This window comes from Podarcis raffonei, chromosome 12 (assembly GCF_027172205.1).
Source record: "Podarcis raffonei isolate rPodRaf1 chromosome 12, rPodRaf1.pri, whole genome shotgun sequence".
In the NCBI taxonomy this organism is placed as follows: Eukaryota; Metazoa; Chordata; class Lepidosauria; order Squamata; family Lacertidae; genus Podarcis; species Podarcis raffonei.
In genome coordinates, this window is record NC_070613.1 from 52,255,745 (window position 1) to 52,282,049 (window position 26,305).

General features: G+C 45.6%; 1 protein-coding gene across 1 annotated transcript in view; it reads left to right on the forward strand.

Moving 5' to 3' along the window:
- The first annotated feature begins 11,814 nt into the window (after nucleotides 1-11,814).
- The window catches only part of ITGA9 (integrin subunit alpha 9), a 227,546-nt gene continuing 213,055 nt past the window's right edge, over nucleotides 11,815-26,305 (forward strand). Inside the window, 2 exon segments of the mRNA XM_053359512.1 lie at nucleotides 11,815-12,092; nucleotides 12,095-12,324. Of these exon segments, the coding sequence (XP_053215487.1) occupies nucleotides 11,937-12,092; nucleotides 12,095-12,324 (386 nt within the window). The 5' untranslated portion in view covers nucleotides 11,815-11,936.

Below are 26,305 nucleotides of genomic sequence, written 5' to 3' on the forward strand. Positions count from 1 at the left end.
ATCTAGGGGGTGCAAACCAGCCCCCCAGGGATCCCCGTCCAGCCCTGCCTGCTTCCAGGGTTCTCTGGGCACTGGAGCCTGGCCTGGCCTCACTATTGCATCCCTGGCAACCTCACTGAATGGCTGCCTGGTCCATGTTTGGTTGGGATTTGCCCGCCAAGGGCTGCATTGGTTGGCCAGACTCCTCCGTATGCAGGTGGGCAGACAGCACAGTAAGTTTTGCATGCACAATTTATGAAGAACACATCTCAACTGAAAGTTTATTTTTGGGTCTGGAGGTTGGGGGCGAGGAGTTTGGGATCTCTCTAATGTGACAAATAAAGTCTATTATTCATCTGAACTTTTCACACAACTGGCGCATTATAGTTAACATATGTAAGAATAAACACCAAAAAAGCTAGTTAATCGACAGCAGATGTCTGACAGATTTCCCACTGCTGTGTTTTGAAAGCTGAACGGTCGGGTGGACCTTTCAGTAAGGCATCCAGATTCTCTGTTTGATGATCTGGGTCTCTGGCTATTCATACCAGGAGAGAAAGCTGGGGAAACAGAGGCTATTGCACAGAGTTGGGGAACATTCTTAAGCCTCAGGGGCCACATACTAGTGGTTGGTGGGACCAGAAGACAAAAGGAAATGGAGCAGAGGAAGCAATTCTTACACTTGTACAATAGACGACATTCCAGCCACACACAAGTCAGAGGTTTCTACACACACAACCTCCTTTCTCCAAATAGACAAGAGCACATTCTAACCGGGCAAAGGGACATATAGCAAGATTGGTGAGGCATGTGGCATGACTAAATAAAGAGGGCTGCATTTGGCCCCTGGGCCTTGTTGGAGAAAAGCTAATCCATTTCCTTCTCTAGAGCTTCTAGCTATTGCATGTGTTACTTTAAATCACACGAGGGTCCTGTTTGTCTAGCATTGCAGCCAGCACTTGTCTAAGTTAACTCCACCCCTAAAAGCTGAGCCATGTTACTTGTTGTTCTCTCCAGACAAGATGTCTGCTTCTCTCTCTCTCTCTCTCTCTCTCTCTCTCTCTCTCTCTCTCTCATCTCTACTCATCCTGTAAATAGTTCCTGCATAAAACCTTAGAACTCCAAAAAAACTGTAAGTGATGATTCCAGTCTGCAAGGTCTGCTTACAGGCCTGAGGTTCCCCACCCCATCTCTAGTGATTTATGTTAATCGGTGCACCTACGTCACTAATGGGATTTACTTATTCTTCTGCACATAGGACTCTGTACACATAGGTAGCCCTGAACATTACATGGGGGGGGGGGGGGAAACAATGTGAAAAGTCCACTTCTTGTAATTGCAGTGGTTTTAAGAAGTGCTTTGTCTCTCACAATGGCTACACATTTGCACATTACGTGGAAACATATTATGGTGGAAACAACTAGCATTTGCAGAAATACTGTATCGCAATCCATCTCTGAAGGGTATACCGTAATTTTAGAAATTGCCTCACTTTGAGCTTTTTTATTATTAATAAACAATATATTTGAGGAGATTTGTGAGGAGGTCTGTGAAACCATCTTACAGGGGTCATTATCTAGGTGATTGTTTAAAAAATGCTTGTGCTTTGGATAAAATGCTTAAGTGGTTCAGTTTTATTATTGTATAGATTTTAGCTGTAATCCAGCATGGAGTGAAGTATGTTTAAGGCCATCAATTTTGTATTGGATTGTAGAGGAGATACCGTTTTAAAATCTATGCACTACTTTTAAAAAAGCAACTTTGTTGCTTATTTGTGTCTAACTAAATAACATAAAAAATACTGGATCAGCTTTTGATGGCAAAGGGTTTTGTTTTAATCAATTGACATAAATGTTCAATTCTCCACCTAGAGAGGTGTCAATGTGAACTAGATCACTAGTAATGCTAATCAAGGATGACTTAATAGAATAACGATAAAGTCTCAGAGGCAATATGGTGCTATTGATTTCATTAGGTCTGCTTCATAAATAAGTAGCTGCAAAACAGGGCAGCCTCTTCCGGTTTTAGTTCCGCAGATATCTCTGTGTTTTATCCAGCAATATGACAAGCTAAACCACACAGAGTTTTCTTTTTTTAAATTGCAATCAAGCAGTATATATAAAATGGAGAGAGTATGGGGTGTTTATTGGGTTAGGAATAGGAATTATGGAGAATTCTGTTGGATATGGAGTAAGTGGAAATTCTCACAATCCGCATGCTTGTCAGGAACAAAAACCATGCTAGTGGATATTCACTACTGTTCTTTTAGTCTGCAAATGTTAATGTAAATACTTACGTTGTTTTCTGCATTGTTTTTGATGTTTCCCTTACATAGAAATTAATTATACAGTTTCTGGCATAGCTGATAGTGAAATGAATGGCATAGGGTTTTCGTGGGAGCTGAACTGTATCAGATAGGATAAATTGCTGATTGTGATGAACTCAGGATGGGATGGAAATTGCTGCCTTCTTATGCTCCTTACATCCTTACATCATTTTATCTCGTCTTGACTTTTTAAATTTTGTAATTGGTGCTTTTTCTCCTTATATTGGTTATTGACTGTAATGAAACAACTTGCACTTGTACTCTAGTGAGGAGTAATTCCATTGTCAATGTACGTATTCCTGGATGGCACATGGAGGGTTTGTAGCCAGGAATCGGAGCAGCCAAGTATAAAATCTCTCCACCTCTCCAACAGCTTTTCATCTGCTAGGTGAGTCTTGTGCAGGGGTCGGCAAACTTTTTCAGCATGGGGCCAGCCCACTGTCCCTCAGACCTTGTGGGGGGCCGGACTATATTTTGGAAAAAAAAATAAAAATAAAAAATGAATGAATTCCTATGCCCCACAAATAACCCACAGATGCATTTTAATTAAAAGCACACATTCTACTCATGTAAAAACACGCTGATTCCCGGACCGTACGTGGGCCAGATTGAGAAGGTGATTGGGCCACATCCAGCCCCCGGGCCTTAGGTTGCCTATCCATGGTCTTGTGCAATTTGGTCATCAACCTCACAGGATTATGCATCAGGCACTCGGAATCCATCTGGCTGTAGGAATAACGGAGACGACGGGAGGTTGAATTCAGGTGAGCTGTGCAGAAGCACACTGGCAAGCATGCGCCAAGCAAGCTGCCGACTAGCTCTGCTGAGGCTCCTTTTATTAGCAGAAGTCAACAATTGGAAACAGTAGTGAAACCACTCTGAACATGACGTATTTCCATCTAAGCACATTTCCAGCATTAGCAAATACACGTGTCAGCAGGTGTTTCCTGTGATCCACACGACGGTCACCTCCAGACTGGATTATTGTAACTCGCTCTACGTGGGGCTGCCCTTAAGACTGACCCAGAAACTCCAGCGGGTGCAGAATGCTGCAGCGAGACTCCTTATGGGGTCTTCGCTGCGAGATCACATTCATCCGGTGCTATATCAACTGCACTGGCTCCCGGTGGAGTACAGGATCAGGTTTAAGGTGCTGGTTTTAACCTTTAAAGCCCTATACGGCCTAGGACCCTCATACCTATGGGACCGCCTCTCCTGGTATGCCCCATAGAGAAACTTACGGTCTTCAAATAAAAACATCTTAAAGGTCCCAGGCCACAGAGAAGTTAGGCTGGCCTCAACTAGAGCCAGGGCTTTTTCGGCTGTGGCTCCGACCTGGTGGAACACTCTGTCACAAGAGACTAGGGCCCTGCGGGACTTGACATCTTTCCGCAGGGCCTGCAAGACAGAGCTGTTCCGCCAGGCCTTTGGCCAGGGCACAGCCTGACTCCCTCCCTCGGCAATCTTTGCGGAGCTCTGGCCCAATGGTGGCCAGTGGCTTGAATTTAATTAATTTTATAATGAATGATTTTAGAGTGTTGTTTGTGTTGTACTTTTGTATTGTTTTATTGTTGTTAGCCGCCCTGAGCCCGACTTCGGCTGGGGAGGGCGGGATATAAATAAAATTTATTATTATTATTATTATTATTTCCCTGAAATGTTTCCCCAATACTTGATTATGTCTCCTGTCCCCTGTCATGCTCCAGCCAGGCCATATGTCTAACAAACAAATTGTGAGAGGACAAAAGCTCAGGGGGAAAACCCTGTTTTCTGTCCAGGAAGGTCAGGGAAAGCAGGTATAATGCTCCTGGACATACTGCTGCATGTCTGGTGCGAGGTTTGCCTTCGCAAAGCGGAGCGTTACCTCCACATCTGGCTTTACAGATGGATTGAATATTGTTGTTTAGTCCTTTAGTCTTCATGACCCCCCTGGACCAGAGCACGCCAGGCACTCCTGTCTTCCACTGCCTCCCGCAGTTTAGTCAAACTCATGCTGGTAGCTTCAAGAACACTGTCCAACCATCTCACCCTCTGTCGTCCCCTTCTCCTTGTGCCCTCCATCTTTCCCAACATCAGGGTCTTTTCCAGGGAGTCTTCTCTTCTCATGAGGTGGCCAAAGTATTGGAGCCTCAGCTTCAGGATCTGTCCTTCCAGTGAGCACTCAGGGCTGATTTCCTTCAGAATGGATCAGTTTGATCTTCTTGCAGTCCATGGGACTCTCAAGAGTCTCCTCCAGCACCATAATTCGAAAGCATCCATTCTTCGGCCATCAGCCTTCTTTATGGTCCAGCTCTCACTTCCATACATCACTACTGGGAAAACCATAGCTTTAACTATACGATGGATTGAATACCGAGGTGCAGAAAGCTGCTGGTGCACATGCCACCCGTGGGTGGGGCGAGCCGGGGCAGGGCGTGCTGCCGGAACTGTGTGACCTCCAGATGGGAGGGAGGCCAAGTGGCTGGGTCTCTTGGCGGTGGATGACAGGGCTAGCTTGCGCAGCCTCATGACTGCCCTTGTGCATTCTTTCAATGCATGGGAACGCTGAACCTCCCTACAGATGACCCTCCTTGTGGAATAAGAATATAAGAAGAGCCAGCCCTCTCTGCTATGAATTTGTCTAATCTTTTAAAGCCATGCAGGTTGGTAGCTATGAGTTCTACAATTTTTATTTATTTAATTTAATTTTTATTTTTAAAATTTCTATACGCTTTATATTTTTAAGAAAAACCTCAAAGCGGTTTACAGCATATTAAATCAATAAAATATGAACAAAAGAATCTCAAGTAAGTCAAATATAGAGTATACAGTCAAAGCAACATAACAGAAAACTAAAATATTATCTTAAAGATTTCACAATAAAACAAATACTACTAACTGCATGAAGAAGTACTTTCTTTTATCTGACCCGACACTTCCAACATTCAGCTTCATTCAAGTTCAAGTGTTATGAGCGAGCAAGAAAAACATTTGGATGCCTACCCTAGGGAGATTCACCTGTTGCCTTCTCTCTCTCTCTCTCTCTCTCTCTCTCTCTCTCTCTGCCTTTAGAATGATAGAATGGAAGGGACTCTGAGCATCATCCATTCCAGGCATAGGCAAATGTTGGCCCTCCAAATGTTTTGGACTACAATTCCCATCATCCCTGACCACTGGTCCTATTAGCTAGAGGTGATGGGAATTGTAGTCCAAAATTATCTGGAGGGCTGTTTTGCCTATGCCTGATCTAGTCCAACCCCCTGCAATGCAGGAATATGCAGCTATGGGATATACAGGGACTGAACCTGCAACCTTGATGGTATCAGACCCATGATCTAACCAACTGGCTTCAGGAAAGACTTTTTAATTTAAGAAAGCCTTTGCAGCGTGAGCCAGATGACGTTAAGTGCTTCCATTTTTCACTTCGTTATTTATTAAATATGTCATGCTGCTTTTACGAGATGGCTTTGCCTATTTAATTAACACTGGCCTTCCTTGGCAGAATTTGCCGGGGACCGAATGGTGGGATGTACCTTTCAACATAAATATGTCAAGCACATCTGATAGGAAAAACATTTAATTCTAAATGGAATTTTGCTCATTTTCTTGGATACAAATGGATGGCAGCAAGCACTCTAGAAAAATGCACGCACATCCTACGATCACTCATGATCTCTGTAAATTCAGATTGGCACTGTTTGGATAGTAAATGAGATCCTCCTAACTGAGGGTCCTGCTTGCGCACGGGCCCCTAAGGTACCCCTGTGGGGTGAGTTGTTGGTGGGCATGACCCAGGCCTCAGCACTTGAGCCCCACAGTCACGCCAGGCTGTTTGGGCCAATCAGCGTGACTCTTGGGGCCTATAAAAGCGGTGGCGCGACGTGACTGGGGGCACTTGCTTCGCGCTGCCAAACACCCGCCCTCCCTCCCTATTTGTCGGAGATGCTGTTTTGGCCTTGCTTTGGATATTGGGTCGTCTGTTTTTGGAACAGGGGCCGGGTATGAATTTTTTTCCACTTGGCAAATTGGCTTTGGCCACTTGGTTTTTCGCCTACCTCTTAGCAATTGTCACAACTTTGTAAGGTTTGGCAGTTAGGCATTGGCTAATTGAAGTGTGTGTGTGTGTGTGTGTGGGAGGTGCGGCCATCACCTGCCCCTCCAGAAATAGGGTAAAGGAATCTGGGGTTCCTGGATCTTGTTCAAAGTCCGCTTGAGGGTCTAGAGCCATGCCAGGACCACAGGAACCCCGGGGTGAGCTTCAGTCGGTCTTCATCTATGTTGCTCCCTCATTTGGTGTTTACCCTTTCAGACTACCAGCCAGAGAGGCAGGAGTCAGTTATAATCTGTTGCCAATGCCTAAGCCAATACTGTCATACCTTGTGTTGCGTTTGCTTCAAGTTGAGCTTTTTCAGGTTGCGTCCTGCGGCGACCCGGAAGTACTGGAAAGGGTCACTTCCGGGTTTTGCTGCTCGTACATGCGCAGATGCTCATAATGACATCACATGCATGCACAAAAGTGGCGAATCACGACCTGCACATGGGCAGACGCAGGTTGCATTCTGTTCATGTTGCAAACAGGGCTCCAGAACGGATCCCTTTTGCAACCAGAGGTACCACTGTACTGCTCACTGTGCTGCAATCAATAAAGTTGTGGCCTAAATTTTACCCAATAAATGAAACTAACATTACGTGTCAGTGTGAAGTTATTTACAGGGAAAGGGCTTGGGGGCCTCGAAGCGCAACTGGGGGAAAGCGAGGGTCCATCGCCTTCCTAACAGCAACAGCTAAATGATGGCTGAGCTCGAGGCTTGTGTAATTTCTGCTAAGGAAAGGAAAAGTCCCGTCTTCTTCCTAGCTGTAGTAGCTGTGTGGTGATAAGGTAAACAGAGCATCTTGTTGTACAGTTGCAATACTGTGTTGCCTGCCCAGGTTTCTGACACCCATGTACCCAAAAAGGTAGACACCGCCTGTGCTTCTGAATGGGTTGAACATTTTAATGAGTGTACACAATATATACACACACACCATTTGCCTTTCAGTACAGAGGGGCAATAAATCATGGGGTAAATTTTCCCCCATTCCACGAACAGGGATATCTGCATTCCCTAATCCCCTTATTAAAGAGAGGGCTTTTTTTTTTTTTTTGAAGAGTAGCAATTCTTCAACACAGCTGAAAATCCTTAAGTAGGGTACTTTAGAAAAGAATCTTGAACGCTTGAGGTGTGATTGATTTTTGTGATGGAACTGAGAAAAATGCTGCTGAAGCATTACATATGATTGAGAAGCTTAGAGGAAGATGGGGGATACTTAAATGATTATTACCTCCTGTTCTGGTTTAAAAGGCAGTCTTTGACTGGGCTTTGAACTTGAAGGTGGTAGAGGAGAGAAATCCTTTGGAACTTAAATTAATTTGAAACTATGTGTCCCCAGTGAAACCACCCAAGAAGCACAAATTATTATTTATTACATTTCTATACTGCCATTCGTCTGAGGAACACAGTGTGGTTCACAATGTGAAAAACACAAAAATACAGAATGTAGTAACAAACCAACCAATACCTGCCCCCCTGCCCCCAGTTTCAAAGGCCACAGATTGTCTATTTGGCTAAAGGCCTTGGAGAAGAGGAATTATGTAATGAAGGTGCCAGGCGAGTTTCCCTGGGGAGAGCATTCCACATGTCGGGAAGCCACCACAGAAAAGGCCCTTTTTCATTTTGCTGCCCTCTGGACCTCTCACGGAGGAGGCACACAAAGATTTCAATTAGCAATAATTGTGCCTCGGATTAATCTCACTGGTTACAATATTGCCATAAAGGTGGACCTTCAAATATGTGATATCCGAAAACTGCACTATCAACTATTTTATTTTATTTTATTTATTCTACAGTGGTACCTCAGGTTAAGTACTTAACTCGTTCCGGAGGTCCGTACTTAACCTGAAACTGTTCTTAACCTGAAGCACCACTTTAGCTAATGGGGCCTCCTGCTGCTGCCGCTCCGCCGGAGCCCGATTTCTTTTCTCATCCTGAAGCAAAGTTCTTAACCTTAAGCACTATTTCTGGGTTAGCGGAGTCTGTAACCTGAAGCATATGTAACCTGAGGTACCACTGTACTTGGTCAAGAGCAGGGTTTGCAGCCAAATGAAATGGAATGACACTGCCGCTTTAATTTGACATTTAATTTGACTTTTTGAACAATTACAAAATGAATTCAGCGGCACATTAAACTTGATCCTGCAGGTTGTGCGGTGTTTAAGAGGAAGAAGTCTGTGTAATACCTTCTACTTCACGGGAAATGGTTAAGGTGAACTACTTTACGATATGCAATTTTAAGTGCTATGTTTCATGCGCAGTCATACGGTTATGTTTTAAAACTAATAAAACTTGGTGAATGCAAATCAGAAAACCAAAATCTATATGAATAAAATATCCTCATTGAAATGGTCCTTACTGCTTGAATTGTCCTTTAAAAAATGATACCCTGTTTAGGACTTGTGTGTGTGTGTGTGTGTGTGTGTGTGTTTAATCCCAGTACTGAAACCTGAATTGTGCAGCTGTAAACAAAATATTGGTGATTTAAGTCTTGTGAAGGTAAAGTTCTTGCAGAAGGTAGCCAGGGAATTGATGCTGTTTTGGTTGTTATTTTTGCTTATTTCCTGGAAATGTGTGCTAGATACAATTCTTGCTTTTTAGATGATTTATCTCAATGGCCCAGAGCCAGCCAGCCTCCCAGAGTTGCCAACCTCTCATTCTTGTGGAGATGACTCCCCATGTCTACACTCCTATCCACACTATTTAAGCATCAGTTTCCATCTTCTTTAATTTGATTGGAAAGCTTTTCCAGCGTTGGTCAGTGCTTGGGGATTTAGCTGGAAAGCCTCAGAGCTTTGGTATTTCCAGATGCAACGTCTTTGGCACTGAGCTAATTAATGGATTGCATTGTCATCTGTGGAATTTGCCTAATCATTTCATATCGACTTCCCTTCTGATGGGATTAATTCACACAGAGGGGATAGCTCAGTCACCGAACTTGTGGAAATTCTGGTGATATAATATACGTGGCAGTCACAATATCGTTTACTTCAGGACATTGCAAAAAATGTGAAAATCTTTGTTTTGACCATTCTTTGTAATTGGCAAGCAGTTTAAATATTTTTAGATGCCAATGCCATGGTAGATGGGCATGAAACCCCAATGGTCTGTCTCTTCTTTAAATCAGAACAAATCAAAATGAGAGGTTGGAGAATTCTGGACTGTGCTTTTTCAGCTAGATTGCAGCTTTGAGCAGAGAGAAAGCGTGAGGCAGGAAGAGAGAAGTGGGAAATATTGAACTTTCATTCTTTTACATAGCATTTGTGAAAGGTTTTTGTGTCAGCATCATGTGGGGTAGGTTCTTTTTTGATATTATTTTTTATTAGATTTCCCCCAAAATTAACACATTTACTTCACATCCAATATATTACTCACTTACATTTTTCTTCTTGACTTGCTACCCCCCCACACTGATGTTTTCATTCTTAACCATAATTGCTGCATTATACTTGTTACAACACCCTAACTCCATCCTAACATCATTTTTATGTTTTTTCCTGTCGCTCATGTCTCAAATCCTGCGCACAATTTCCTATCACTAAAATATCTTGATAGATAGTCCCCCAAAGGCCTCCAACCTTCCATAAACAGTTCATCATTCTGATCTCTTAGTTTTGCAGTCAGTTTTGCCATTTCAGCACAATCCGTCCTTTTTAATTCTTCTGCTGGAGTCTCTTCCATCTTTCCATTTCTGCGCATATAAGATTCTGGCTGTGGTTGTTGAGTACATAAAAAGATTAGTTGGCTTCTTCGAAACTTCCGTCCTAATTATCCCTAGCAAAAAAAGGGCTTTTTTGGAATCACCAATTTAAACGTCTTTTAAAATTCACGATGGATGGAGGTAGCTTCTTTTTCCTATTCGCTTACCGTATTTGTTTTCGCTGGTGGTGTGAGAGAGGAAACCGACCATGCCAACTTTTACAAATAATTATTATTTTTGGGGGGGGGGGTGAGGGAGGGCAGATAAACCATATAATAGTCACATGACACACACTATTTTAATAGCAATAACCAGGGCCTTTTTTTTTCCCAGCCGGAATTTTCCGGAACTCAGTTCTGGCAACAGTCAGGTGGGCATCATTGCCAATCTGAGAGAAAGAGGGAGGTGCTCATGGCGAGTTCTGGGACCTCCTTTTCTAGAAAAATAGGCAGACGTTTAAAGAAGAATGGAAAATGTTTATTGGATAAATGGGTGAAAATTATATGCATTTGAAAACGCTGGTAGCATTAAGATAAATTCAACAGTGCAAATAAGCTCTGATTGTGGTGACCATGGAATACTGAATGGTTTATGTAAAATATACAGGAATGTATGGTATGCAATTTTAAAAAGCAGAGACATCACCTTGCCAACTAAGGTCCGTATAGCTAAAGCTATGGTTTTCCCAGTAGTGATGTATGGAAGTGAGAGCTGGACCATAAAGAAGGCTGATTGCCGAAGAATTGATGGTTTTGAATTATGGTGCTGGAGGAGACTCTTGGGAGTCCCATGGACTGCAAGAAGATCAAGCCTATCCATTCTGAAGGAAATCAGCCCTGAGTGCTCACTGGAAGGACAGATCCTGAAGCTGAGGCTCCAATACTTTGGCCACCTCAGGAGAAGAGAAGACTCCCTGGAAAAGACCCTGATGTTGGGAAAGATGGAGGGCACAAGGAGAAGGGGACGACAGAGGACGAGATGGTTGGACAGTGTTCTCAAAGCTACCAACATGAGTTTGACCAAACTGCGGGAGGCAGTGGAAGACAGGAGTGCCAGGCGTGCTCTGGTCCAGGGGGTCACAAAGAGTCGGACACGACTAAACAACAACAACAACAACAACAATGGTACGCCACGGAAAGAGAAGGAGGGAAGCCAATGATTTAAGGTTGTTTAAATGAATAATTTAAAATGTAAATTGAAATATATAATGCCCATCAAGTTGGGGGGTGGACCCCTCAAATATCAGGATTTATGTTAGGGGCAGGCTTTATGTTGGGTGTGTGTGACAAGAACCTCAGTTAGTAAAGTATTTTCAGTGCTTTTTTCCTAAAAAAAATGTTTAGGGGTACTCTCATTTTGACTCAGGAAAACCATAATTTTATAGTTCCAACCGGGAAAAATAAATACAGTAAATGGACAAAAGTACAAAGATTCACAAAATGTTCAGGGGTGTGCGTCCCCCAGAAAAACAGCACTGATGTAATTTTATTCATTTCTTGGTTTGGGGGGCAGCTGCCCCCTTGGCTACCCCTCGGCCCCTAGGAGTTGGCTCCTATGCCCCGGCCCCCTAATCTCTCTCCCGAAGCCAACTTTCTTATTTTTCCCTTATTTTTCCTCAGGCGCGCAAGAGCGCGAGAGGCGTCGCCAGAGGGCGCTGCGCCTCCGGCGGGGAGACGGCTGGCTCCGCCGCGCGCGCTCGCCTGCGATTGGCGCCCGGCGGCGGCGGCGGCGCTCAAAAGCCCCTCGCTTGCTCCGGGACGCGGCCAGAAGAGCCCGCGCGCTCCAGCGTCCTGCCGCCGCCGCCGCCCTCGCAAAGTCCCGCGGGGAACTGCCTGCCTGCCGCCCGGGGACTCGCCTCTGGATGGTCTTGGCTTGCAGGCGCTGCGTGGATGCGCCAAGCCCAGCGCTCCTGGCTGCTCCGCCCTTCCGCTCTCGGGCCCGGGTCGCGGGGCTCCTGCTGCTGCCGGTCCTCCTCTTCTTCTCCTCCGGCAGCGAGAGCAGGCGACGCCCGACGGAGCTGGGCGGCCGGATCCTGGCTTGCAAGAGGCGCGCATTCTCCGCCGAAGAATGGCTGCTGCGTCCCGCGGGGCGCGCAAGCGGGGCGCGTGTCAAGTGCTGGTGGCGACGCTGTGCGTGGCGCTGGTCTACTCCTATAACCTCGACCTGGACCACCCGGTGATTTTCCAAGGACCCAACAACTCTTTCTTCGGCTACTCGGTGCTGGAGCATTACTATGACAATACGCGATGGTGAGTAAGGGGAGAGGGGTGGGGACCCCTCCTCCGGCACAGCTTCGCCTCTCCCACCCCTTTCCAGAATCCTAGGGACCGCAAGGGTCATCCAGTCCAACTCTCTGCAATACTGGAATCTTTTTTGTCCAACGTGGGGATCGAACCTGCAACCCCAGAGATCAAGAGTCTCATGCTCTGCCAACTGAGCTAAAGTTGATTTCCGATCTTCCAAGACCCACTCAACCTCCTGAAGACTCTTCTCCCCCTTTCTTTCTCTGTTGTTGTTGTTGTTTAGTCATTTAGTCGTGTCCGACTCTTCGTGACCCCATGGACCAGAGCACACCAGGCACTCCTGTCTTCCACTGCCTCCCGCAGTTTGGTCAAACTCGTGTTAGTAGCTTCAAGAACACTGTCCAACCATCTCGTCTTCTCCTTGTGCCCTCCATCTTTCCCAACATCAGGGACTTTTCCAGGGAGTCTTCTCTTCTCCTGAGGTGGCCAAAGTATTGGAGCCTCAGCTTCAGGATCTGTCCTTCCAGTGAGCACTCAGGGCTGATTTCCTTCAGAATGGAGAGGTTTGATCTTCTTGCAGTCCATGGGACTCTCAAGAGTCTCCTCCAGCACCATAATTCAAAAGCATCAATTCTTTGGCAATCAGCCTTCTTTATGGTCCAGCTCTCACTTCCATACATCACTATTTCTTTCTCTATGATTCTGTGAAAGAGGCACTTTTTTCTTTCTCTAAAAGTGCCATTTTCATAGAATCATAGAGTTGGAAGGGACCCAAAGGTCATCTAGTCCAACCCCCTGCAAGGCAGGAATCTCAGCCGAAGCATTCATGACAGTTAACCATCCATCCTCTGCTTAAACCCCTCCAAGGAAGGAGAGGCCACAACCTCCTGAGGGAGACCTGCTCCACTGTCAACAGCTCTTACCTTTTAGCTCTCTGATGGACTTACACCTTCTGCCCAATGCTCTCTAGAATTGAGTATGCTGAAAGCCTGCTTCGTGATAAGAAAGTGGCACTCTGCATGTGCTCAGAGGCTTAGAATTGTGGATTGGAGGGCATCCTTGAAGGCCACCTAGTCAACCTCCCTGGACCATGCAGACAATCCAGTGCTTGGGCATCCCCACGAGATGGTTGCCCAGTGAGGGCGAACCTGTTCCATTCTTGACCCTTGCAAGTCAAGAATTAAGGATTTTCTCTTAATGTTCAGAATCTGCCTCCTCCCACAGCTGAAACCCATTAGCTCTAGTCTTGCCCTCGAGGGCAGCAGAGAGAAATCTTTGCTCTCTTCTGTGTGACAGCCCTTCAAGTAACCAAAAAGTATGTGCTCTTTCTCCATCGCACACAGAAACTCTCCTCCAAGCTAAGCATGCCTTGCTCCTTGCTCTTACTAAATCACACGTCTCAGGGCCAGATCTTGATGATGGGAGCCCTCGCTGAAATTAAATTTGGGTTGTCTTAAGTGGTATTGATTGGATGAAATTTTAAAATGCCAGCAATTGTCTATCATGAAAATGGGAGGGAGGGTTAAAGTGGAACTCCCCAAAGTCTGCCTTCTTCCCTCCTCCCGCTCATGTGATGGAGAGAGAGTGCGCTCTTGGGCTGAGTTATTAGTTATGACAATTAGTTATGGGAGAAATTGATTCCTTTTTCCTAGCATCCTCTCCAGGATCCTACAACAGCAGGGTTGTGTTTGTGGATGGGGGAGCAATTTCGTATGTTTGTATACATTTTAAAAATCTTTTTTTCCCTAGTTTGGGGTAAGGAAGAGGGCCACTTCCCCCCCACCACACAAAGAAGCATTGATTCTCAAATGGTCTGCTGGGAATGGTCACTTGTGGGGCTAGAATCTTATTAGGAGCTATGTGACGCCATCGGGTCAGACTTTGGGGCAGAAGTCCAGGGTCTCTCTCAGCAAAACGAGCAGACTGCAGATTCAACAGGGCTAGCTTTCTACATTTTGAAGTGAGAGGTGTAAGGTGCAACTGCTGTCTAAAGAGCCCCCCTCCCCAATAAGACCATTAAGCTCAGAGTCTAAAATAGAGAAAGCCAGTGTAGTATTGTTAGGCTCCAACTCCCATCAGCCTCAGCCAGCATGGCCTATGGTTATGGATGATGGGAGTTGTAGTCTAACAACATGTGGATGGCACCACGTTGACTACCCTTCACTAAAATGGCCTAACTGCACCACTAATATGGCGTGTGCATGTGTGCAATATCTGTGGTGTGTGTGTGTGTGCATGTGTTACCAAGCAGAAGATGACAAGGACAATGAAACATGCTTGATGTGAGTTCACCCTTGAGTGAGGTTTGGACCTGACTGTTGGATTTTGACCACAGACAAAGAGATCTGTGGCAGGGCCCCATGTGGACCCCTGATGTATGTTGTACTTTTAAAAAAGATGGCAGAAAGTCTTTTCCCAAAGTCTCTAGTTGTAAGGATGCTTGGGCAATGTGGTAGTTTGGCCAGAGAAATGGAGGTCTTTCGTTTCCTGCAAGTTCTTTGAAGGGACATTGGATATGGTGGTGGTGATCTTGGTACCAAATATCTTGCTCTGCTTTCCTTTGGACCATAACAGTGAGGCACCATCTTTATGCAGTTTTAGGTACCAGACAAAGACTTTTCTTCTCCCCCCCCCCATGGCTTTTGGCTCTTAATTTGAAGGGTATTGTGGGCTTTCTTAGTGGGGTGGAACCTTTTGGTTTAGCTGTGCTTTTAGCCTTTTATTTGTGTTGCCGTGCTTTTAAGTTGTTGTTGTTGTTGTTTATAATTGGTATTAATGCAAGTTGCTCCTGGTTACTTCATAAGAAAAGAGGCTTAATAAATACAACAGCAGCAACTGGGAGTCCAAGATTATGTCCTTTAAAGCTCTGGACGAAGAGGCGATTGGCCCCTTCCACTTGTCAAAGTGGCCTGTAGAGGGATGGAACTGTCTCCCCCAGCTAGAGCCCCACCCTGGTATTAAGTGTTGAGGGGTGCTTTGAAAGCACGGTGATCCATGATAGGATGTTCACACATGCAAGGCAGCCTTTGATGCTAGTCATCAAACACGCGGGTGTGAGTCCAGACTAGCAGCTCTTGACACAACAGTCATCATCATCATCATCATCATCATCATCTCTCAGAGGATCTGGGGTTGAAGTTCATGGCATCTTGGCAGGATATTGTTACGTTAATGTGAAAGATGACAGGGAAAGATTTCTTTCTGAGCAGCATTGCCATAAGGACCAACTATAGTCCTGGTTTTCTCTTAAAGTGGTAGACGTGTATTTCAGTTGTGCCTCTTCAGGTTGCAGATGGGGGCTTGCACATGGAGGAGTATTCTCTCATGAAAAAAGAAATCATACAGTACACCTAAAAAAGTAGCACTTGAGTGAGAAGGAATAGACTAGAATCCCTCCATCTGAGATCTAGCTTTCTATGTGGAGGAAGTGTTTTTCTTGCACGACGCTCCATCATCTGCAGACCGAGCCATCTCAATGAAAACTGGACTTGAGACTGTTTGTTTTAGGCCAGGGCCTTGCAGCCCTCCAGATGTAACTTGACTACAGCGCCCATCGTTTCTGATCCTTGGCCATGCTGGCTGGGGAGGGAGGGGGTTGGATTCCATTCAGAGAGGCACCCCTGCTTTAGTTCAACTTCACATGACAATCTTAATAGTGGTGACGGAGTTTTGTGGCAGGTGGATGCTAAGAGAGGTCCTGGTGCCACAGCAAACCATTTCTAAATAGCACCCCACTTCAGATGATATGCGTGGTGGAGCCAGCAAAAAACTATTTGTGCCGGGTCAACTTCAGTCTGCAAAAGCCGGAGCTTAATTTTAGCTAGGGCATGTCCCTGAAACCCATTTTCTGTATTCAGATCTGGAACATGTGAAGTAGTGGTTGTCAACACTGAGCAACCAGGGCGAGGATCTCACACTTAACAATTAAGGAACAGATTGGGGCCAAGAGTCATGGTTTGAGTTATGGCATTTCTATATTTTAAAGGAGACAACTGGCAAAAGTGTGGAAAGTTTCACACTTTCTGCAGATGTCAAGCACAACAACAGAGCACTTATAGTGAGTATCTTTCCCATCTTCATGTGGGCTTCAGTTCAGCCCTCTAGGTTAGTGAATCAAATATAGGGGGTCTAGAGAGAGAGAAAGAGAGAGATTCAAGGAGCAACAGATGATGAATTGATAACTTACAGCCAGCAACTTTTTCCACTTGTCAGTTTCTGGGAGTCTGAGAGTTTTCATTCATTTACATTTTTGTGCGCCTCACCCGTTAATCCGAAAGCTTTAGGGGGTCAGCTAGTCCAATTCCAAATTACTGCATGAAGAGAACATTGTCTGTCCTGAATTCTAATGCCTCTTGCCAAGGGCTTGTAGATGAAACAGTTGAAGAGGTACATTTGTGTGTCTCATATATAGAATTGACGTTGACATATCAGTCTGTCCTGGATAACCAAAGTCTATCCTTGGCAATGCTCCCTCTCTCTCTACATGTGAATTGCTCCCTAGCAAATATGTACTCTTTCGCAGACATGGAGTTGACATTTAAAATCCAGCTTCAGTGATTTATTTTTTGTTGCAGAAAAGCTGCTTCTCTTGCTGTGGTTCAGGGATAGCACTAGAGTTGTTAAGCCTCCAGTATGACTGAGGTCACTTGGTTTGTACTTGGTTTTTAAAGTAATTTTGCTCCGTCCTGGATGTGGTACAGTGGAACAAGCGCGGACTATTCCTGGAAACTGCAAATTACTACATAATATTTAGAAGTAATGTTTTAGAAACAACAGCAGAAGAAGCCATGATTCTTATGCTAGTTAGTGCCTTATAGCCCTTTATTAGTTTTCCATTGTTTACAAAGTAACACCTGCTTTTCTGGACTTTTTTGGGGGGGCGGGTGTGTGTGATAATTTTCACTTATTTTCTCTACCAGTAGCTCTTCAGATTTTTTTTTATTTTTTTAAAAGTGGGAGGGTGGAGCAAATAGTTACAAAGATCCTGTTTCTTAGTCCTTTCACATTTTATAGGTATTGGGACCTCACTTGGGTAACAGCTCACATGCTCTTTGAAACTGATTTCTGCATTTAAGTGCAGGTACTCCTGGAAGATGTTCAACCTGCATTCTGAGATGACATTTACAATTTAATTTGGTAATGGGCTCATGAATTGTTTATGGTTGTGTTAAGCCAAAACCCATGCCAACCGTTAATGTCAATGAAGTCATCATGACCCAACCATTGCTATACAGTGGTACCTCGGGTTACATACGCTTCAGGTTACATACGCTTCAGATTACAGACTCTGCTAACCCAGAAATATTACCTCGGGTTAAGAACTTTGCTTCAGGATGAGAACAGAAATTGTGCTCCAGCAGCACGGCGGCAGCAGGAGGCCCCATCGGCTAAAGTGGTGCTTCAGGTTAAGAACAGTTTCAGGTTAAGAACAGACCTCCAGAACGAATTAATTACTTAACCCGAGGTACCACTGTATCTCACACAATGTCTGCTTTAAAACTTAAGATTTGCTCCAGGCAGTAACTTCCTGCTTTCTACACTAGTGGCAAGGAATTGAATCTAACTGCTAGGCCGGATCCTTTCCCCCTTCACCCCATTGGCCAACTTTGAGAGATGGTAAAGGGAGACAGCTCACAATGAAGCAACCTGTATTCCTTTGCTTGTGTGGTTGAAATTGGAGCGCTGTGGGCACAGCAGTTTGCTAGTATTGATGATCAGTGATCAGTGGGGCTTTCAAAGCACAGCACTTTTCAAGAGGCAATAACCAGCTGACCATGGGCACCTGCGACCAGCGACCAGCTGAATGCCAACTCTTGCAAAGTGCTGCGCTACCAATGAAATATGAGCATGTTTAAGGGTGTTGTGTAGAAGTTCAACCACAACTGAGCCAGAAGAGCAAACTGTCTCCCACGCATTGTGTATGTTTGAGTGGGTATTTACTGAGACCTTTCTCAGGCACCATTTTAAGTACGAACACTGGTGCCCATGGACAACCTCTGGAATAAATTCTGCTGAGACTTGAAACCCAGCTTCGTAGTTATTCTGTAATTGTGGTGATCCCCAAAAACTGAGAGCAAGAGTCACGAATCCCTCTTGAAAACAGACACAGAAGAGTAGCTTGGCAATGGGAGTTGGCCTTAGTAAGCTTGCAGAGATGGATTCCAAATGTCAAGCTAATGAGCTGCTGCCACACATGGTCCAGTGTTTTTGTTCGCAATGACAATTTGGACTTGGCGGCTAATGGAGCATGTAGGCACCTGTCTCTCGCACTCTTCGGAGCAGTGCTTATGCTTTGTTTGGTTGCCTTCGTTCTCTGCAATTTCTCAGGAACGAGTCGAGAGCCCATCATCTTGACAGCAGATGCTCCCAATATGAAATACGATAGGTCCGGTTGCGCCGGATGGGAATAATTTGAGCAGCCTTAACAACTTCCAGTGAGGCTGGGGAGAGCAAATTCATTTCATACCGCTCGTGTTTTAAATGGTTAAAGAGCTGGATGTGGCCTTCTAAAAACAACTGTTGGCCTACAAGGCCATAATGGGAGAAGGAGGTAAATATTTCAAGTGATGATTTTTTTAAAAAAATACTTCTTTCTACTTTGGAGCAGGGTGCGTGCAAACACTCTTTCCACGTTTATTGGGGGTGGATGGGGGGAGGCTCTGTGGAAAAGTAGCTCTCTGGTTCGGATGGCTCTAAATTCACCTGGAGCCGTTTGAATGAAGGCAGGGACAAGCGTTCACAATGCTTGCCTGTATCTCATTCCAATAGATGGGACTCTTATTTCTTAAAATGCTGGCCTTGGAACTGTGGCACATTGTGGTATCAATAAATGCATTCAGTCTGGAACCAGACCCTAAAATGAATTGCCATCGTTCTCTTTGATTTGAAAGTGCTTTTGCACTTTTCCTGCCTGTCAGCTTTCCAGCGGTGTGTTTACTGACGGGGGGAGTTTCTTGAATAATATTGAGAAGCAAATTGAAAGAGCTTATTTCAATTTGGCCTGGGGACAGGGGAATAGAAATTACATTTTCAAATGCTGAGTTGTCTCTAACACACAATGCACATTTCTTAGTGCAGAAAATGCAAAGCTAAAAATGACTTGTTGGTTCACGCTGACCCTGGATGTACACTCGTGTGAAAAACTAGTATGGCAGTAAAAAACTGTTAGAAATATGATTATTGTTCCTGTTCATGGCATTACCTTTAGATTGTAAACAACAACAACAACCCAACTAGATTTCTCCAGGCGTATTTCTCCAGGCGTGACTTCTAGGGCCAGTCAAATGGATAGATCATTCTGGATGTACAATTTATGACATATTCTTAAAATAACCTTTCTCAGTATTAAGGGCAGGTGCACCCCACACATTTAAAACACACCCAGCACACCTTTAAAGCATACGACCTCTCCCCAGAATCTTGGGAACTGTAGAATATTAAGGATGCTTAGAATTTTAGTTCTGTGAGGAAGAAACTAAAGGCCCCCGGGATTCTTTGAGGGAAGTTATGTGCTTTTGGTGTGTTTTGGATGTGTGTATCTGCCATTGTTCTAACTATAGAGCCCAAACCTCATACCATTCTGAAGGGGTCTGCAGTTATTCAAACCAGGTGTTAATGCACCCCCGTGCATAGAACATAAGACAAACTCTTCTGGATCAGACCAAAGCCTATCTAGTCTGGCATCCTCTTTCTCACAGTGGCTAAACCCAACCTAGGAAAGTCACAAAGAGGTATGAGGTTTAGTTCTCCTATTAGGGGAAGGGCTGTTCCTCAACGGTGAAGCTTCTGTTCCATCTGCTTATTTAAAATGATATTGATATGCCACTATTTCATTAAAAAAAATCAAAACGGTGCCTCACTGACACTGCAAATATTTGTTTTTAATGTCCCAGAGCTCCGAGCGGTACCAGACGGCAGGCTCTAGCTGCCATTTTAATTTCCTACCGTGTCCTTCCATAACATCACCCTGAGGCATTGTGGGAAACTCAAGCAGCTGCTAGACCCAGCTGCCTGGTGCTGCTCAGAGCACTGCTCAGAGTTCTCTTGGTTTCTGCCATCACCAGGATCCACTAATGGAGCACCACCCCCAGCAAAGGGCCCTTTGCTCAGGGCGTCCTCAAACCTGGAACCAGCCCCAATCCCATGATAAGTAATTCTTCAAGCTAATGATGCAGTGTCTGAATATACCTTTTCCCTTCATTGTGAATCTCTTATTTCACTGGGTGACTCCAAGTCATGATGGAAAAGTAGGAGGGTTAAAAAAAGAAAGTGTTTCCTCAGAATTTCATTCGTGCTTTTTATCAATATCCACTGTGTATCATTTCAGAGAAAAAACATGTGCTTTTTACAGATAGGAATGGCACTGGCCTTTGATCATCTTGTTTTCTGTACCTTTTCCAGTTTGACAATATCTGCTTTGAGATGAGACAAACCAGAGCAGTATAGATAGTTTTCAAAAGGAAGAACTGTCTTCTGGACTTCCAGATGTTGGTGGACTCAACTCACATCAGCCTCAGCCAGTATGGCCAATGTGTAGGGATGATGGCAGTGGAGTCCAAGCAACACCTAGGATTGCAGGTTAGTCAGCCCTGTCTTCAATATGAGTGTGTGTTATCATTCTGTTACTGGCTTCCCGGGTTTGGGAGCAGACAGCTGCTGCTTGTACTGTGGACAGGACACAGCTTTCTCTTACGCCAAGGAGAAAGTCGAGAACAAATTGAAATCCTGGGGCCTGCTTCCAAATAAGCTATATAGCACAGTAAAAACAAACAAACCTCTCTCCAGCGCCGTGAGACCGTATTGCTGTCATTATAGACATTATATAAATGAACTGCAAGTAAAAGCTAGAAAAGATTAACCATCTGAAAGCCTATTCTAAATTCCACAGGGGAAATTTTTCACCTATGTGGCTTGTAACAGAAATGGTCTAAAACCTGCATATGTGAAATAAATTATCGTACACTTTGGCTGGGTTCATGCATCACAGTAAGCCCTGGATTATGGCTTACTACTAACACACAGGTGGCCACTGATTTAGTTCTCACTAGCTGTGGTCTAAACCACTGAGCCTAGGGCTTGCCGATTGGAAGGTTGACGGTTCGAATCCCCACGATGGGGTGAGCTCCCGTTGCTCAGTCCCAGCTCCTGCCAACCTAGCAGTTCGAAAGCACGTCAAAGTGCAAGTAGATAAATAGGTACCGCCCCGGCGGGAAGGTAAACGGCGTTTCCATGTGCTGCTCTGGTTTTGCCAAACGCAGCTTAGTCATGCTGGCCACGGAAAAACTGTCTGCGGACAAACATCTGCTCCCTCGGCCAGTAAAGTGAGATGAGTGCCGCAACCCCAGAGTTGTTCGTGACTGTCTGGGGTCCTTTACCTTTACCTAGCAGCAAACCATGACTCCTGGTTCACTGTTATGCCCATAACAGTGCCAGTGTGGTGCAGTGGTTAAGAGCGGTAGTCACGTAATCTGGGGAACCGGGTTCGCGTCTCCGCTCCTCCACATGCAGCTGCTGGGTGACCTTGGGCCAGTCACACTTCTTTGAAGTCTCTCAGCCCCACTCACCTCACAGAGTGTTTGTTGTGGGGGAGGAAGGGAAAGGAGAATGTTAGCTGCTTTGAGACTCCTTAAAGGGAGTGAAAGGCGGGATATCAAATCCAAACTCTTCTTCTTCTTCTACTGGGAATTTAGTTGCAAACAAGGCATGATGTAAAGTGATGTTTTGTTCATGGCTTATCAACTTTTGGATCCTCTTCTGTCACTCTCACTGGATACATAAGTGGCCTTCTATCGACTTTGGCTGTTGGCTCTGTTGCAACACTATCTGGACAGGAATAACATTGCTTCAGTTGTTTCTATGTTAGAAGTGTGCTTCAGGGGCTGCCCCTGAAGACAGTTTGGAACCTACAGCTTGTGCAGAATTCAGTGGCCAGATTAATATATTTACTAATACTGTCATTTGCTATATTGATGGGATTGGCAATGGAAGCCCACTAGCTCCAGAAGGCAAAATTCATCCCATTTGCTTTGTGGTGTGTTAGTTTTTGTGCATACTGTATGTGTTTACATGTGAGTTGTGATTCAAACCCCCCCCCACTACTCAGATATTTAAATTGCAGAGGGTAGGGGCTAAAGCCTGAAGAATTGTCATCCTGGTATATATATGCAAACCCTTGTAAAATTTGATAAAGGCTCCTCTTCCCCAGACAGGCAGAATATAGATAATGATTTATTCTTGCTCTGTGGAGATATATCCTTTTTGCCCCCCTAGAAAATTAGCGTGGAAGTCATGCTAGTGTTCAAACTTGAAATGTAGAATTGCTTTTTATGTGTCTACACCTGTTTCCTTCTGATATTTTGGTATCCAAGGCAGATTTTGCAGAATAATAATAATAATAATAATAATAATAATAATAATAATTATTATTATTATTATTATTATTATTATTATTATTTATTATTTATTATTTGTACCCCGCCCATCTGGCTGGGTTTCCCCAGCCACTCTGGGCGGCTTCCATAGAAACAAAAAATACAGTAAAATATCACAGATTAAAAACTTCCCTGAACAGGGCTGCCTTAAGATGTCTTCTGAATGTCAGGTAGTTATTTATCGCTTTGACATCTGATGGGAGGGCGTTCCACAGGGCGGGCGCCACTACCGAGAAGGCCCTCTGCCTGGTTCCCTGTAGCTTTGCTTCTCGCAATGAGGGAACCACCAGAAGGCCCTCGGCGCTGGACCTCAGCGTCCGGGCAGAACGATGGGGGTGGAGACGCTCCTTCAGGTATACTGGGCCGAGGCTGTTTAGGGCTTTAAAGGTCAACACCAGCACTTTGAATTGTGCTCGGAAACGTACTGGGAGCCAATGTAGGTCTTTCAAGACCGGTGTTATGTGGTCTCGGCGGCCGCCCCCAGTCACCAGTCTAGCTGCCGCATTCTGGATTAGTTGTAGTTTCCGAGTCACCTTCAAAGGTAGCCCCACGTAGAGCGCATTGCAGTAGTCCAAGCGGGAGATAACTAGAGCATGCACCACTCTGGCGAGACTGTCCGCAGGCAGGTACGGTCTCAGCCTACATACCAGGTGGAGTTGGTAGACAGCTGCCCTGGATACAGAATTGACCTGCGCCTCCATGGACAGCTGTGAGTCCAAAATGACTCCCAGGCTGCGCACCTGGTCCTTCAGGGGCACAGTTACCCTATTCAGGACCAGGGAGTCCTCCACACCAGCCCGCCCCCTGTCCCCAAAAACAGTACTTCTGTCTTGTCAGGATTCAACTTCAATCCATTAGCCGCCATCCATCCTCCAACTGCCTCCAGGCACTCACACAGGACCTTCACCGCCTTCACTGGTTCTGATTTGAAAGAGAGGTAGAGCTGGGTATCATCTGCATATTGATGGACACCCAGTCCAAACCCCCTGATGATCTCTCCCAGCGGCTTCATATAGCATATTTTGCATGTTTATTCCTCCCCGCACAGAAAGCAAGGTGGTGTATTGAGCTGGTGTTTTCACTTGAAACGTAACATTGTGCCCCAAACACACGCACCAGGTTTAATTTCTTTATCTCATTATTCAATAGAGACGTTGTATTTCAGAGAATGCCAGCCAGGTAAATGAAACTGAAGCCTTCGCTTAATCCGGCCATTAAAAGTAATTTAGTTCACTGCAATGCGGTTGGCTATTTTTAAGCAATTCTATCTCAGCGGTTTATTGTCATCCAGGTAACAAAGCAGCATTTGAGCTATGGTGGTCTAATCGCTTTCTGGCACCACTGTGGGCAGATGCACATGCTTGGCATCACACTGTGCCTTCCATTCATCACTCCTTAAAGTGCTGCACTTCCTGCAATCTTGGCTTCCAAAGCTGTTTATCCTGAGGGCTTCTCAGCAAGAAAGGGGCAGGAGGTGCATGTAAGGCAGGTACCAAGCAGAGAGGAAGAGGTCATAGGCGGATGAGTTAAGAGTTATGAGTTAAGAGTTAAGAGCCAGTGTGGTGTAGTGGTTAAGAGCAGTGGACTCGTAATCTGGTGAACCGGGTTCGCTTCCCCGCTCCTCCACATGCAGCTGCTGGGTGACCTTGGGCTAGTCACACTTCTCTGAAGTCTCTCAGCCCCGCTCACCTCACAGAGTGTTTGTTGTGGGGGACGAGGGGAAAGGAGAATGTTAGCCGATTTGAGACTCCTTCGGGTAGTGATAAAGCGGGATATCAAATCCAAACTCTTCTTAAATTGAAATTGCTGTGTTGGCTTCATCACTAGCTGAGCCAGTCCTGATGGAAACAGCATTTTCTTTTGCTCTAGAAACGGAGGGGTGTGTACCTTCTTATCCTCTAGGTATGAAAATTGAGATGCTGACTGTGTCAGGGGCAAGCTATGTTCCTTGCAGCCAGTCATGCGCAATAGCTGTCAGCACGCCATGGGGCGTGCGTACACAATGTTGGGATGCCCTGTGGCGTGTTCCTGCCATGTATGCATGCCCCATGGCATGCTGACATCACTCACGCATGCTGCGGAGCATCCTGACGTCACTTGCGCATGCCACGGGGTGTGCTGATGTGTCGGGTGGCTACCGAGTGGCATGTGGTCATGATGCAAGCGCGCCCCATGGCATGCATGCACAGCCGTCACGGAACTTTGAGGGGGCCCAGACCGCCCATTGAATTTTTTTGGGGGAGGCTGGACCCCTGTTCTCCCCTAGATGGCGCACCCACATGGAGTTGCCAACTAGACTCCTACTCGCTTAGCTTCAGCAAGGCTACTGCATTGTAGGCCTTCGGACCACGCTCCCAGGTGTGAGCAGTAGCAGCTTTTGTGTTGGAGCCGCCCTGCTGGTATTAGGTTACAGATGGTAACCTAATTCAACATCAACTTTGTTGGACTGGTCCTGTTGTGCAGATGCCTGATGATCGCCTTCCAAAGCAACTACTCTATTCTGAACTTAAAAATGGAAAGCGTAACGCTGGTGGTCAACAAAAGAGGTTTAAAGACTGTCTCAAGGCAAATCTAAAAAAATGTAGTATAAACACTGACAACTGGGAAACACTGGCCTGCGAGTGCTCCAGTTGGAGAACAGCCTTTACCAAAGGTGTCATGGGCTTTGAAGACACTCGAACTCAGGACGCAAGGGAGAAACACGCTAAGAGGAAGACACGCTTGGCAAATCCACACCGTGATCAACTCCCGCCCGGAAACCAGTGTCCCCACTGTGGAAGCATGTGTGGATCCAGAATTGGCCTCCACAGTCACTTACGGACTCATTGTTAAAACCGTGTTTATGGAAGACAATCTTACTCGGCTACGAGGGATCGCCAAAGAAGAAGACAGATGGTAGATTAGATTGCAGGTGATAGAATCTTAGAATCATAGAGTTGGAAGGGACCCCATGGCTCATGTAAAGGTAAAGGGACCCCTGACCATTAGGTCCAGTCGTGACCGACTCTGGGGTTGCGGCGCTCATCTCACTTTATTGGCCGAGGGAGCCGGCGTACAGCTTCCGGGTCATGTGGCCAGCAGGACTGAGCTGCTTCTGGCGAACCAGAGCAGCGCACGGAAACACCGTTTACCTTCCCGCCGGAGCGGTACCTACTTATCTACTTGCACTGGCATGCTTTTGAAGTGCTAGGTTGGCAGGAGCAGGGACCGAGTAACGGGAGCTCACCCCGTTGTGGGGATTTGAACTGCTGACCTTCTGATCGGCAAGTCCTAGGCTCTGTGGTTTAACCCACAGCGCCACCCGCATCCCCTCATGGCTCATCTAGTCTAGCCCAAAACTGTGACCTTGGCGTTTTCAGCAGCACACTCTAACCAACTGATCTGGCTGAACTACAACTCCCATTTTCACTTACCTCTGAGTATGCTGGCTGGTGGGGTGATGGGAGTTGGAGTCCAGCAACATCTGGAGGGCATCACACCAGCTATCCCGAGGGAAAGCTCTTTTCTCTTGTTTCTCTCTGCTTGAATTTTTGCACTGGATGTTGCTGCTGCTGCTG